At 48.7% G+C, this 16,011-nt stretch overlaps 1 protein-coding gene across 1 annotated transcript in view; it reads left to right on the forward strand.

The window, feature by feature from the left end:
- The window catches only part of LOC310778643 (semaphorin-7A), a gene marked incomplete at both ends in the record, with an annotated part of 99,310 nt that overhangs the window by 47,790 nt on the left and 35,509 nt on the right, over positions 1 to 16,011 (forward strand). Inside the window, one exon of the mRNA XM_083639129.1 lies at positions 3,918 to 4,096. Coding sequence (XP_083495255.1) covers positions 3,918 to 4,096 — 179 coding nt within the window. The remainder of the gene's footprint in view (positions 1 to 3,917; positions 4,097 to 16,011) is intronic.

Raw genomic sequence — 16,011 nt, forward strand, 5'->3', positions numbered from 1 at the left:
AAAAAGACCATTGACTTGGAGACGAGGGAATCAGGCGATGCTAACTTCCAGGTTTTAGGACTCATTCGTGCAGCACTTTATTACCTATTCACCAATACAGGCCAAGTGGAAAAAATACTTCTATAAGTTTTATATAAAAATGAATAGACCATCTCTTTCTGCTAAAATGACCCACCCTGCACTTGGGGGCGGATAACAAATGTAATCCAATGAAGCAGTTATCAACCCCCCAAATCCCGACATTTTGTTCTAGCATGTGAGCTCAGTTCAGTTGGACAGCGGAGTGTTTCTCCTAAGACTTTTACTAGACAGAAATGGAGAATATTCCTGTCCATGTTTGATCCAAACTTCCTCCATGTCTCATCAACATTAAGATGAGTCCCTCTGGCTGATGCTTCCCCACTCTAACTTTCTGTTTCATTCGGAAAAAACGTCAGTAAACAGAAGCAAATCATGAGTCTTTAAAGGTAGCCTACAGTGTGTAAGATTTCACCAGAATTTGTGTTTAAAATGTAAAAAAATGAACAAAAATTATCAATATAATCTTGAGAACCAACGGTTTTGACATCATGTCAAAGACGTACTGTGTTAGATATCTACTGAAGTGAGCATGCTAACCAGCTAGCCAAGCCTTACGCTAGCCCGGGTCCATCCTGTCCTGTAATACAGTGGTTCCCAACCATTTTTGTGTTATGTATCCCTTGAGCTGTTTTACCATGCCGATAGTACCCCCTGACTCATGTGTGTCCATAATTCTCCTAAAGTTGTTATATTAAACTTTTAGTAGGCCTCTCTAACACATCTCATTAAATGAAAATAATTTGAATGACTCCTCTTTAATACAATTTTGACAGTTTTCAATTCTGAAAAAGTCACCAGTTTTTATCATTTTGGAAATGCATTGTAATCCCAATCTTTCCAAGTACCCCCTGCAAGCTGCTCAAGTACCCCTAGGGGTACACATACCTCTTGTTGGGAATCAATGCTGTAATATACCACTTGTACCTCAAGAGGCGGTAGTGAGTCACTGTAGCGTCGAGTCTGCCATCAGTCCAAAATGAGAGAAGAAGAAGCCCCCAGCCCCAGGAATGCCATAGTAAACACAACGATGGCTGAAGCTGCCATGGAAAAAAAACTACCAAATCTATCAAATGGACCCTATTAGAAAGCTTGAATCATCCACTAACAAACTAGGTCAGACCACCCAAATTATGTGTTTTGTTTTATTTTACATCCCGGAACATGGTGCGACGAGCATTCTCCATCCACATGAAAAGGTTAGATTTGAGCTAATGTTACTGTATAAGTCAGGCTAATTTGAATTATCAATCTAGCTAAAAGCAAAGACAAGATGACAGCCCTGACAAGATGTCAGGGGTAGCATTATCCCCTCTTCCATGCCCCTTCCTGTCTGTCCACCTCAGCCGTCAATTCTTAACTGTTTCTCCCCCATTTCCCTCCAAGACCTCACTGAGTTGGTGGCCGCTATGAAATCCTCTTGTAGTCCCTTAGACGTCTTACCCACGCCTCTGTTAAAAAATACACTCAGGTCTATTGGTCCTTGCCTGGTTTCAATTATTAATATGTCCCTCCATTCAGGTTGCGTCCCTTCTTATTTTAAACATGCCGTTGTTCAGCCTCTTTTAAAGAAAACCAGCCTTGATGCATCCCTGCCCAAAAACTATAGGCCTATTTCTAAATGACCTTTTAATTCGAAAGTGTTAGAAAAAGTTGTTGCTAAACAGCTCACAGCTGTTCTAAATGAACACAACATTCATGATCCTTTCCAGTCCGGTTTCCGTCAGAGGCATTCTACCGAAACTGCTCTTCTCAGCGTGTCTAATGACATTATGATGTCCTCTGACAGAGGTGAATGCTCCGTCTTGGTGCTGCTGGACCTTAGTGCAGCATTCGATACTGTGGATCACTGCATTTTAATTGATAGGCTTCAGCAGTGGGTGGGTGTCTCCGGGAGGGCCTTGGATTGGTTCACCTCCTATCTTATGAATAGAATGTGTCCATTAGGCCATTTATGTCTGCCTCTGCTGTTTTGTCCTGCGGGGTGCCTCAGGTTTCTGTTTTGGGCCCTATTTTATTCTGTGTTTATATGCTTCCCCTAGGGTTGATTAGTAAACAATTTGAAGGCATCTCCTATCACTGCTATGCCGACGATGTTCAGTTGCACCTATCTATCAAGTCAGATAAAACTGATAATCTCTCTGTCTTACATAACTGTCTGTCTGCTATTAACACATTGAGTGCCACAGCGCTTCAGTAAAATTGTCTGGAGCCTGTGCCAGATTCACTTCCATTCAGTTGAAAACAGCTATAGAATTTTTTCTATTATGGCTATATTAACGGGGCTGGACTTTAATGAAACATTGAACACTCCTGCTTCTTCCAAAGAAGAAATTTTGTTTCTAGACAGTTCCATTATGAAATTACAGCCTCTCAAAAAAGTGCACTTTCAAGGGTTTTCTGTCGTTTTTTTTTACTTTCCAAGATATAGGCCCTTTTATGAATACCTTTTGCACTCTAATTTCGAGCACATTCACTGACTCTGGCTGGTGTTTTCTGATGTGGTGGCGTGTGGTGTGGTTTCTGTGAAGCCTGTGTGCCACACACCCCTCTCCCCCCCCCCCCCCTCCCCCCTCTCCCCTCTCCACCTCTGAGCTGCGGGCTCCTCCCACACGCACAGAGTTTGTTTTCTCGTTTTTGCCCCGGACAGATCCCAGCGCCCATCAAGAAGGAAATGATGCGCGCTGGCAAACGCGACTGAACGAAAAGGCTTGGCCGTTCGGCTTCGGATGCTGGCTTTCTAGGAAATCGTGTGGAGATAGATAGAAGCATAAGAGCTCAGTTGTGAGCGCGGATGCAGCCGAGCCCACTGTCCGCTGTAGACAGAGCAATATATACGGCTCTGGCAGAAAGCATGCATCGGTTTCCACTTTCTCCGCTGTCTCCTGTACAAAGTAAAGGATCTGAGGTGGGTGGAGCAGCTCCTGTGACGATGTTTAAGGTGGCGCCGTGTGATCCCTTGAAGGGATTCATGCTCACTGGCTAGGTACGACCTTAAACAGCAGAATTATGGAATAATATGAATTATGATTTTAGGACGTCCACAGACGTCCTTGGCACTCCTCGTTACTTTTTTTTAGGACGTCCACAGACGTCCTTGGCACTGAATGTGTTAATGCTACAGTTAAACCCCGACAAGACTGAGGTACTCATTATTGCTGCTGATAGTATTGTCCCCACGGTTGCTCAGTCCATGGGGTCTCTCTCCCCCACTGTGCGGTCCAACCTGAGGAATCTTGGTGTTGTCTTCGATCAAGCTATGAGCTTCGATCAACACATAAAATATTTGGCCCGTACTTCATTCTTTCATCTAAGAAATATTTCCAATCTCTGTTGTGTCTCAAACCGAGCTGGAAATGATTGTCCACGCCTTTGTATCGTCTCGCCTAGATTATTGTAACTCACTTTTCACATGCCTCAGTAAGTCATCCCTGGACCGTTACAAATGATCCAGAAGGCTGCTGTGAGGCTGTTGTCCAGGTCCAGCAGGAGGTGTCACATCACTCCTATCCTAGCACACTTGCATTGGCTCCGTGTATCATTGTGTTTTATTTGTGTCTTGTTTATGTGCATTCATTTTTTATTATTGTACCTGTTTTTAACTTTTGATCTTGTGAAGCACTTTGTGATTCTGGTCTGTGAAAGGTGCTATATAAATAAACTTTACTTACAATGCATTATTTTCCAATGGAGGAGGGTGATAGGAGCTAAAATGCTGCCATTCAGTCTGGGGTGTAGGAGCCTGAGTCACATCTTGTCAGGGGACATAGAATTCCATTCGTCCACCTCACTGCTCCTTTCTGACCTTGGTGTGACCTTCATGTTGTGGCTCCATGCAGGCAGATGAAGGGGGCATCAAGGCCCTGCTGGCAGACTCGTGGACCACCTTCATGAAGGCGCGGGTGATGTGCGGCGCCGGCAGCACCCAGCAGCAGTACAACAACATCAAGCAGGCTGTGGTGCTGACAGCCCAGGACAAGAGGGCCGGGGTCATGTACGGCCTGTTCGCCAACCCATGGTGAGCTGGAGCACAGCCTCCACCCTGACAACATCCACAGCCAAATGGCTGTACAAATTTTCCTAACATTTTCAAATATATTTTTCTGTGAAAGACTAACTATGTATGCACTACGTAGTACGCACATTGACAGTGGGTGCTGGGTTAAGTGCAGAACATGGTTTGAGGGTAGAACCCGAACACCGAGGTATAATTTAGGCATCTTTATCATTATTCAGATGTTTGCACTGACCATCATGGATCGAAACGTCTGAACAATAAAGAAATCTAAATTATACCTCGGTGTAAGGGTTCTACTAGTCTCGGTTTCCAGACGTTTGGTGAGCGGCGCCAACAGCGCCACCTAACCACCAAACGTCTGGGAATTTACTGTTCCAAATCTGGTTCAGAGCCTGGCCGGCAGCAGACACGCCTACATTTATTATTAGAATTTTATTTGGTAGCGGCAATGCAATGTTTCATAGTTCCAATATAGAGCAAGACACTGATGTGCTGCAAAGAGAGTTTATACCTGTTGTTTATTTTACAATAATTTGTCCTACCCGGAAGTGGTCCGCTTGCGACTGTGAAGCGCTGTGAAGTCAGGAGGAGTCAGCAGGCTCTGTAACGTTAGCCTCGGGAGTCGGGCTTATCGCTGGGGGAAAGACCTCTAGCCGCCGGGGCTGGATGAAACACATCCTATTAACAGGTTATGTTTGTTTCTAAGTGATTAATATGTTTCTCCGCAAACGTGGCGATGTTTTGCGAGACACCGGTTCTGCATGAGTGTCACTGATTGGTTCTCCGATGCAAGGCTTCCAACAGCACCACCTAACGTTATGAAAAGATTTAAATAGTAATATTCTCAGTCTTACAGTAGTAAGTAAGTACGGTAAGTAAGTAAATAATTTATTTCGGTCAATTTTTCAGTTTCACATAAATGCATTACAGTAACAATGTGCGTTTACATATAGGAGACCGAAAAGGTGTAGGCTGAAGCCGCAGCTTATAAATGCCTACCCTTTTTTACATTTCATTACATCAAAATTCAAAAACAAAAAAATAAGATAGTTGCAAGAATCAGTTGACAGCGAGAAGGAAAGTTTTCAATAGATCTTAGAAATAATAATAATAATAATAATGATAGCTTTTAAGTACTTGATTGTACTAGGGTTTTGTATTTGTTAAGTACTCTTAGTTTAAACATTTTTTTGAATTTACATATAGATTTGCACAATTTTAACTCATCGCAGAGACTATTCCATAGTTGTACACCTTTGACAGAGATGCATCTACTTTTGAAGTTTGTTCTTACTTTCATTTGTTTGAACATGCAGGTTCCCCTTAGTTCGTACCGGCTGACTCGGGGTGAAAACAATTTCTGAATGCAGTTGGGAAGAAGGTTATTATGTGCCTTGTAAAGTATAATGGAGGTTCTGAGCTCAACTAAATCTACAAATTTAAGGGTATTTAATTTAATAAAGAGTGGGTTTGTTGGGTTGCAGTATTTGGAATGGTTGACAATTCGGATGGCTCTCTTTTGTAGCTTGATGATTGGATCGATATTTGTTTTGTAGGTGTTCCCCCAGACTTCCACACAGTAGTTGATGTATGGAACTATGAGCGAGCAGTACAATAAATAAGATGATTTTTGGTTTAAAAGTTCTTTTGTCTTGTAAAGGATTGCGGTAGTTTTGGCCAGTTTGGATTTAATATTATTAATGTGTGCTTTCCAATTGAGTTTTTCATCAATAGTCACACCTAGGAATTTATTTTCAAAAACACGTTCAATCTCAACATCATTAATTTTTAACTTGACTTCACAATTTATTTTGCGGTTACCAAAGAGTATGAATTTTGTTTTGCTCAGATTTAAAGATAATTTATTGACATCGAACCAGCTTTTAAGGACTTTTAACTCTCTTCCCACTGCAATCAAGAGCTGTTCCAGATGTTTCCCAGAACAATATATACTGGTGTCATCGGCAAACAAAACAAAGTGAAATGGATTAAGACTGAGAGCTGAGTCTAGGGTTCTACCTTCAAATCAAATATATTTTTCAACCATTATATAATTTGTTACATTTGTTATTAATCTCAAGATAAAGGAAGAAGCATCCTTTAAAAACACAATTGTTTGTTTTTATTTTTGACTGCATGATGAGCTCTGCATGATGAGCTCAATGCTATTGCATTGTCTTTAAATGGTTGAAACCATTTTATGGACATTCTGGAAATGAAAAACAATGTTTAAAGTTACACAAGTCAACTTTGCACTGTGGCGGCCCCAAGTGGCAGCGAGAGATAACAGTTTTCATTGTTGGCCAGTGCACGCAGTGGTGCAGGCCCTATAACAGGCTTTGTCCACCCAATTTACAAGCCCATTTGGGGGACCATTTGAAGCCCATTTGGTCCCACTCAGAAACCATGAGACCTGCCTCTACCGAACTAGTGGCCCATTTCCACCGCAGGTAGTAGCGCGATCCCGCTCCGCTCGACTCGATAAATGGTCTCATTCCACCACTAAAAACTATCCCAGCCCGGGTTGTATTGGGGTCGAGTCGTGCTACTTTTCGTACCTGCTTCGTCGTGGTTCTATTCTGTGAACCCGGTACCATACGGTGACGTGAAAACATTGTTGACGACTGATTGGTCAGGCAGAATCGTGTTTACTCTGTCTACTGACTGTCAATGCAATGCTGGCGGCTGCATACCAGTTTAGTGGGCTTACCTTCTCTTCTGTTATGTATATTTCCATCAGTCTTTTGTGTTGCTGCCTTCGCCTCCGGTGAAATAAAATCGTGGCGGGTGTTCAATTGTCTGAGAGAGAAAAAAGTCCGCTGCTCAGGGAGCTCCTGTAGCGGAGTGCAGGCTGCAGCGCTCCGCTAGGCCGCAGCGGGTCTTTGGTGAAGCCGCGGTCTTGCCTGGTGAGAGGCCGCGGGGTACAGGCTTCACTCTGTTGCGCCTCTCCCGTCCCCGGGCAGCGCAGCGCATGCCTGTGAGTTTGACTAACTACAAAGTGATATCCATTCTCCTGGCCGATTGTCACATTCGCCCATGTACACTGTAGGTCATTTAGAGGCACCAGTATTTCATAAACAGTTTAAAAGTTCTGTGGATGGATTTAATTGTAACGTTATGTTATAGCCTACTTCGGCTATTAGGCGAAGGACAGATATGCGGTCGCTATGACGACCAGCTGTGGGCGGGGGTGGGCGGGGGCAGATGATCCGCGGTGGAAGCAAAACGTCCATCTGGCCGAAACGAGTAGAGCCGGCTGGTGACGAGCTGTGCAGGGCAGTAAAATGTGGTGGAAATGAGCCATAGGTAGGTAGTGTTGTGCTCGTTATTTGGGTGAATTTAGTTAGGTAAGATGAAATATTAATAATCCGAAAATTATTAATATTTCATAAAGTTATTAAAATCAAATATGTAATCCTTGGTAAGGATTAACCTAGGGGCACCACCGGCTTAATCACCGGACCTAATCTGAATCACCTTAGTCTAATCTGAAAGGAGAGAGTTCTTATATCTTAGACAACAGTTTACCACAATTCCACAAAATCACTCTGAAACAGTTGAATTCTAATAAAAGTTGACAATATTTATTATATATATAAAATAAAAGAGAGGGATTGGCAATACAGTCAGTGGATTCACGTTGTAACTGAGTTACCATCTAAACATTTCAATGCATGGTCGGTGAATGTGAGGGAGGGGTATTTATCTGCATCAAAAGTGTAAAGCACCGGATGAACACTAGAGGGAGGCAGAGTGTGTGTGTGTGTGGGTGTGTGTGTGTGCGTGAGGGGTCTGTTCTCAAAATGGCCGACCCGGAAGGACCGACTAGGCACAAAATGGAGGATACGGGGGTGTGCTTTCGGGCCAAAATGGCGATCGGCCCAAGATGGAGACTAAGGGAATGCGTTCTCGGCACAAAATGGCGGTTAGCCGACTAATAGCTATGTGTGTGAGTATTTAGCAAGGAAGGGTCCGTTCACGCGCTTGCGCACGTGCCCGTGAGTGAGAAATAACCGTCTAGATGAAAAACAGGGCCGTGAGGCTCTTACTCCGCCACGATTAGTTAATCGACTTTGAATTGGCGAAACAAGTTCCTCTCAGCTCGTTGGCTATATTAGATCCACTCGGTGGATCGGTGAAGAAGTAACTGGCTAGCGTCTAAACACTCGGATTCAGTAATGCACATATAACACACAGTCACAGTCAGATATAAACAGTCACAGATTCATTCACAGTATCATATCAGTTAATCATGTACATCTAAAGATATATATATATCATCTAACTCTAACAATTCTAAGCCCGGACGTGAGTGATCAATTCAGTCTCTTACTTGGCTTGTTCGCTCAGCTCTGCAAACGCAGATGCAGTGGTTTGTTGCGGTCGGACTCGCAAGGTTCCTCCAGCGGGGAGGAGAGGGGCTCGTGGAGCGGGCGGCCGCTTGTCCCGAAGAGGAAGCCGTGGAGGCAGGAGCGGGGGGTTGAGAATAGGCAGTCGATCTCAGCTGGCCACGCTGAGTTCTTGCATCTGCTGTCGTCTCAGTGGAGGAAAGGGGGAACCTCACAGCTCGCTTCTTCGGGTTGAGGGCGCTCAGGCGATGCGGGTCGGTTTCAGGATATCAGAGCTGGCTTGGCCCTGATGTGGAGGTCGTCGGCCTGGTTGCGGCCTGGGCGGCTCGGGTCCGAGCAGGGGGGAAGGGCGGTTTGTCTCGGGACACAAACGTACGTCCTGTTGCGACGATTAGTCACTTAGAACTTCTCAGAGGAGGACCTGTCTGCAGCTAGGCTGCTTAGGAACTGAAGTTTTCAGGCTTCAAACCTGTATATGTTTTGGGGTGCAGGGCGTGTCTTTGCTGTGGTTTAGGCACACCGATTGGTTCCCCTTATCTCGCTGCTGTGGGACAAAGGAATCGGCTCGCTCCCCTGTGGTTCTTATCACGGGTGTGGTATTCAAATTGGCCAAATGGCCAGGTGTGGGGGTTGTGTGCTCCCACTGTCTCCACAAGGACCAGCCAGTATCCAAACAACATGTCTTTCATTCAATGTTGTGTTCGTTCAACATGTCTTTCATTCAATATCACTGTTAATTCAATATCAATGTTAATTCAATATCAATACTCATTCAATATCAATGTCCTTCAATATGTCTGGCCCAACATCCCCCCGATGGTTGAAAGGGTGTGTTCTGGCACAGTCTTTAAAGCATCTCCAGGGCCATGCGGCCTGCGGGTGGCGACCCATTGGTTGCCTAGTCCGTGAGGCTGAAAGGAGCAAGTTCGTTAGGTCCTACGCTATGTGGTCCTATGTGGGCTCAAGTCCGGGCAGATCACCTGTGTCCGGGCAGGACTTTTCTCAAGCTATTCTATCATTCTATATCACACAAACAATACATTCAGATTGTCGTCCTATACTATATCACACAAACAATACATTCCGGTTGTCATACTAGTCTACATCACACGAAGCAATACATTCAGATTGTCATACTTCAAGTTTCTTAGGCAGGGCCTGGGCCCGGTTCTCTGTCTTGGTCACTTAGCTCTTCGTTTTTACACGATTTGCATAAGGGGAAGGGAGAGAAGGAGTGTGAGGTAGTGTAATGACCTGGTTACATGTTTGGTGAATGGGGGTCCAGTTGCCTTGGGGCTGAACTAGACTAGTTTGGTCCCTCGGGGGACCGTGTAGAACACCGTCTGATTCATAGGCTCAGTTTAGTGACCATGTCATAGCGGTTGTGTGACAGTGTTTTAGCCTACATGTTCTGCGGTTCAATGATTGGTAGGTTGACAAGGAATCCTATTTCTAGATGCGGTGGATCTATGAAAATTGGGATTGCACTGCCAAGACTATATGCCAAGTGTACCTGAGAGGGCCAGGCCACGGTGGTCGTGGCGGATTTTAAGATTTGTTCAACCAGAGATAGGGAGACTAGGTAGGGGGTATGTTACCCCCACTCAGACTGGTGACTGAGGAGGATATCTCCCTGTAAGGTCTTGTGTCAAGTCTCTGGTCACGTGCACATAGGTCTTGTCCTCTCGTACTACGCTGGTTAGAGTCTGTAAGGCATGGAGGTCGAGTCTGAGTTACTGGCAGTAGGGCTCTATGTAGCCTAGGTTAGTGGTTAGTGCATACTGGCGGAGTGAGTGGACATGCACCTATCCTGGCCTACCCTACTAAGTCTCGTTCACTACCCCTGTGGTGGGGCTTGCCCCCCCCCCTTTGGAGGTGTGTACGAGTTGTTAACTGACACTCCCAGTGGCTGCCGCATCAGCGCTGGGTCAGGTGCATGCGTCGGGTTCTGCACCAGAGTGTTGGTTGAACGATTGTCCAACTTAAAGAAAGGAGTGCCGCGCATCGTCATGTTTTGTTCTCTGTGCCGGGGCAACGGCTGGGAGAATGCCTGCCTGCCGGGCAGTTTCTGTCCCGGGCTCATGGCCAGGCGTACGGGAACCTTCGCGGTTCGAGCGGGAACTGACGCGCGGGTTTCGTTTGCGGAGAATGCGGGGAGCAGTCGCTCCTGTTTGCACAGGCGGCGGTGCAGCTCGGGGCTAGCGGTGGAAACGTAGCGTGCCGGCAGCGATGTGCCAGCTTCCTTGATGACAGCGACTTGTCTGTCTGTGCTAGGCTGGCGGCCAGGTGACGCCCATGGCTTTGGCGTTTGAACCTGAGCCCAAATGCGATTGCTGGAGCAGTCGATGATTGGGACTAGCCGGTCCAGGAGATCCTGGCCAATGAGAAGCGGTTCGGTATCGAGAGGGCTGATGTGAATGGGGTGGCGTATAGTCATCCCCTGGAAGGTGATGTCCAGCAGAGCACGCTCAGCAATGGGGGTTCGGTCTTGCGTGTAGCTGGTGATGCTAAAATCACAAGGCTCGATCCGAAGTGGCCTATTGGTGGTGTGCATGGCTTTGCAGACCTTCTCGAAGGTGTTGGCACTCATCAAGCTGATGGAGGCTCCTGTGTCCACTAAGGCGAGAGTGCGAGTGCACCCCCCTACCACCACTGGGGTGTAGATACGATGGGCGTTGCCCTTGCGGACAAGGTTGCCCATGAAAGTTAGAGTAGAACGGTTTGGTGAAGCCTGAGAAGGAGACTTAGGAAGGGATCTGGTTCTTCGGGGTCCCCTCCGCCTGTTGACAAAGCGAACTTTGGCAGGTGGCGGAGGTTCCCCCCCGAGTCGTGCGACCGGGGTTTTGTCTGGCTCCGGCGGGGAGCCAGCTGGTTTGTCTTTATCAAAGAACATTTTTAAGGTGTCAGCTAAAGCGTTAAGCGCGTCTCGGGTCGACTGGTCTTCCGCGGTTGTTCGCCTGTCCCTACCGTCTGTGCCACTCCCTGGCTTCCTCTTCTTCTTGGGTTTACGTGGTTTCTTCCATGGCTTTTCCTGGGTTTGGCCTTGGAAGTTACCTGACGGGTGTGGGTCCTGGTCTTGGCTCTGCCAGGACCGTCCCTGACTTGGATGGTAGAAGCTACCATGAGGATTTTGGGCCGGCTCCTGGTTCTGCCAGGGCCGTCCCTGGGGGTTTTCTCCCCCTTTGCCCCCGCCCCTGGAGCTTACCGGCCTGTCGGGCTGGTGGCTGGGTGCGTGGGGCCACGGTGGCCGGGGAACAGCTGGTGCTCTGACTTGGGGCACTTTGTCGCCCTCTAGGGCTAGACTGTCAGCTACTGGGTTCTCTACTCGGTAGACTTCCCTCCCCTGGGCCTCCTCCTCATCCGAGTCGGGCTCTACCCCGTAAACTTGGGAGCCCTCTGTGTGTTTCTTGGCTACCCGGGGGCGTGCTTCCCATGCCAGCTGTGCATACTGTCGCGTATAGCTCAGCGTGGCTTGGTGGTGCCTACAGTGTGTCTCCACATTGGATCTTATGCTCTCGTGCAGGTTAGACATGTACATGCGGATGAACTCCTCATCTCCCTCCCCACCGCCGGTGGGGGGGCCTTTACCCTGAAAGTAGGCTGCTGACAGGCGCCTGTGGTACTCTCTGGGGTCCTCGTCTACTCTCTGCTTGATAGCTTCAGCGGCCCGTCTCGCGAGCATCGGGCAGGAGTACTGACAGTACTCCTGTCGGAGGGCCTGGCAGACGAGTCGGTAGCTCTTTTGAGTCCGACTGGGAAGTACGTCTATGAAATCGCGGGCTGTGCTCGTGGTGGTCTTCCAGACCAGCCAGAGCTTCTCGCGTGTAGTGGGTCGCTCCAGATTGGTGAGAGAGCGATTGACCTCCCGTATGTAACGGTCGATGTTAGAGGCACGGTTAGTCGGGTCAAAGCGTTCTATGTCCTTGGCGAAGGACTCGATCCGTCGGTCGCGGACGTCCCTTTCCCGCGTGGTGAGCAGATCCTCAGAGTCGGATGACGGTGAGTCACTGAGGTCGTCCTGCTCCGGGCCGCGCCCCCCCCAATCCAGAAAGGGGTGGGCGTCGCCTCGACCATGGCAACGTCCTTCCTCGCGTCCCGGGGGAGGGGAGGAGTCGATGTAGCGATCATCGCGGTGCTGCCCCCCATCGCGCTCGAGCACCGATGAGGGGTCGCGGTGATGGCGGTCAACATAGCGTGGCGGCGGCGTGTTGTCACGACTGTGATCATTGTGGCGACGCCCCCCCTCGCACGTGCGTGGTGGGGAGTCGTCGCGGTAGTGACGTCCGCTTCTCCTAGTCTCTTGGTGATCGTCCCAGCGGTCGTCTCCCCCCCACCCCAAAGGTGGGGGGCAGTCGTCGCGGCGATGGTCATCTTGGCGACATGGCGGAGAGTAGGCACGACGGCGGTCAACATAGCGATGTCCCCCCTCGCTCTTGCGTTGCGGGGGGTCATCTTGGCGACATGGCGGAGAGTAGGCACGACGGCGGTCAACATGGCGATGTCCCCCCTCGCTCTTGCGGTGTGGGGGGTCATAGCGGTCGTCGTAGCGTCGTGGCGGAGAATAGTCACGATGGCGTTCACCATAGTGAGACTCCTCCCTGCGCCTTGACGGCGGGGGAAAGTCGTCACGACGGCGACCGCCATGGTGTTGTGGCGGAGAGTAGTCGCGGTGGCGTTCACCATAGTGAGGCTCCTCCCTGCGCCTTGACGGCGGGGGAAAATCGTCACGGCGGTGGCCGCCATGGCGTTGTGGCGGAGAATAGTCGCGATGGCGTTCCGTGTGGCGTTCGTTGCCCCAGCGGTCGTCTGCCCGCCGCCCTGTGGGCGGGGGGCAGTCATCCGGGCGTGGGGGCGGGGAATAGTCGCGATGGCGGTGTGGGGAAGCATGGTCGCGGCGGTGGCCTTCGCGGCGAGGCTCCTCCCCCCGCTGTGACGGCGGGGGAAAATCCTCACAGCGGCGGCTCTCCCAGCGGCGGCCATCGCCTCTCAGCCACGGGGGAGCGCGGTCGCTCCTGTGTCTATTCCCCCCCTCCTCTTGTGGAGGGGAGACTTCGGTCCTACTGTACTCGAACCATGGTTGTTCAAAGGTGGCCTTTTTGTGGCCCCTCTCACGGGTTAACGAGCCCCCTCGGTCGTCCCTATGCGATTGCCTTAAGGACGTGGACTCGAACGGGGGATTGGGTCCCCTGGCCTCACTGGGCTGGGACCCGAGTACGACGGGCGTGTCGATGTCGTATGGCGAGGGTTCGGCTCCACTACCGAGCCCGTTACGCAGTGCAGCCGGCGTCTGGACGCCGTGCGATGAGGACGCTTGTGGAGGCAGACTTACCTGCCTCTCTTCTCCTGGGACCTGGTGGGGGGTGGACGAGAACGGAGGCTTGTCGGTTTCACGCTTACCGTCATTGCCTCCCTCTCCATCACCCTCTTCCTCAGAATCTGCTTGGGCTGCTCGCAGTTTCCTTTCCAAGTCCTGGATTGTCCTCTCTTGGTCTTCGTTTGAGACCTCCAGGCACGCATTTTGCCTGTCCAACTCAGTTGCTCGGTTATGCAGCTGTGTGTTGGTTTTTCTGTGAAAGGTTTCTCTGTGGAGAACGAGATAAAGCAGCTCTGACAGCATGGTGCAGTTTACCGTACCTGCACTTTTCATGGCGGCTGCTTTTCCTTCCAACATTTTCTCACATTCTGATTCTGTGAGCTTCCGCAGATATTCGATCTGTCCTCTCTCCGGAGGAACCGCGTTCATGAGCGCTTCATGTAACAGCTGGTCGGGCGAGGCCGAGTGCTCTGCAGCAGCACTCTGGCTGTTGTGCTCTGACATCTTACCTGCTGGTCAGTGCACTTTTCTTAAGCTTTAGGTGGAGCTCGTACCTGTAGCTTGAATGTCAAATAGCTTGTATTTGAGAGGCAAACGTAAAATAGGCTTGTGGTCAAACTGTGTTTGCGAAAGTCCTATGGTTGAATTTTAAATATAAGCAGGTTTTAATTCAACTGTCGTTGCCTAATGTTAGGAGTTAGTCGCTATGCAAGCTTGAAATAAGGGGTTCTTAAATCAAAACGATTGAACTGTGTTAGTTGTCTGTGTCAGTCTGAATCTGTGTCAGTCTGAGCGGTGGTAGCTCTGTCTGGCTCCGCTCGTTCTGGCTGGAAGCTGTTTCGGGAGGTTATTAGCATTCAGTGCTTGGCATGCGCTTCAGTGGTTACACAATGCAGTTTAGGTAATTCAGTGTTTCAGTCAAAATTGTGATATTTGTGGTAAACTCTGCCTGAAAGATGCCTCACACGGGGCACCAAATGTTGTGCTCGTTATTTGGGTGAATTTAGTTAGGTAAGATGAAATATTAATAATCCGAAAATTATTAATATTTCATAAAGTTATTAAAATCAAATATGTAATCCTTGGTAAGGATTAACCTAGGGGCACCACCGGCTTAATCACCGGACCTAATCTGAATCACCTTAGTCTAATCTGAAAGGAGAGAGTTCTTATATCTTAGACAACAGTTTACCACAATTCCACAAAATCACTCTGAAACAGTTGAATTCTAATAAAAGTTGACAATATTTATTATATATATAAAATAAAAGAGAGGGATTGGCAATACAGTCAGTGGATTCACGTTGTAACTGAGTTACCATCTAAACATTTCAATGCATGGTCGGTGAATGTGAGGGAGGGGTATTTATCTGCATCAAAAGTGTAAAGCACCGGATGAACACTAGAGGGAGGCAGAGTGTGTGTGTGTGTGGGTGTGTGTGTGTGCGTGAGGGGTCTGTTCTCAAAATGGCCGACCCGGAAGGACCGACTAGGCACAAAATGGAGGATACGGGGGTGTGCTTTCGGGCCAAAATGGCGATCGGCCCAAGATGGAGACTAAGGGAATGCGTTCTCGGCACAAAATGGCGGTTAGCCGACTAATAGCTATGTGTGTGAGTATTTAGCAAGGAAGGGTCCGTTCACGCGCTTGCGCACGTGCCCGTGAGTGAGAAATAACCGTCTAGATGAAAAACAGGGCCGTGAGGCTCTTACTCCGCCACGATTAGTTAATCGACTTTGAATTGGCGAAACAAGTTCCTCTCAGCTCGTTGGCTATATTAGATCCACTCGGTGGATCGGTGAAGAAGTAACTGGCTAGCGTCTAAACACTCGGATTCAGTAATGCACATATAACACACAGTCACAGTCAGATATAAACAGTCACAGATTCATTCACAGTATCATATCAGTTAATCATGTACATCTAAAGATATATATATATCATCTAACTCTAACAATTCTAAGCCCGGACGTGAGTGATCAATTCAGTCTCTTACTTGGCTTGTTCGCTCAGCTCTGCAAACGCAGATGCAGTGGTTTGTTGCGGTCGGACTCGCAAGGTTCCTCCAGCGGGGAGGAGAGGGGCTCGTGGAGCGGGCGGCCGCTTGTCCCGAAGAGGAAGCCGTGGAGGCAGGAGCGGGGGGTTGAGAATAGGCAGTCGATCTCAGCTGGCCACGCTGAGTTCTTGCATCTGCTGTCGTCTCAGTGGAGGAAAGGGGGAACCTCACAGCTCGCTTCTTCGGGTTGAGGGC

Source organism: Poromitra crassiceps, assembly GCF_964638095.1.
Source record: "Poromitra crassiceps genome assembly, chromosome: 1".
Taxonomy (NCBI): Eukaryota; Metazoa; Chordata; class Actinopteri; order Beryciformes; family Melamphaidae; genus Poromitra; species Poromitra crassiceps.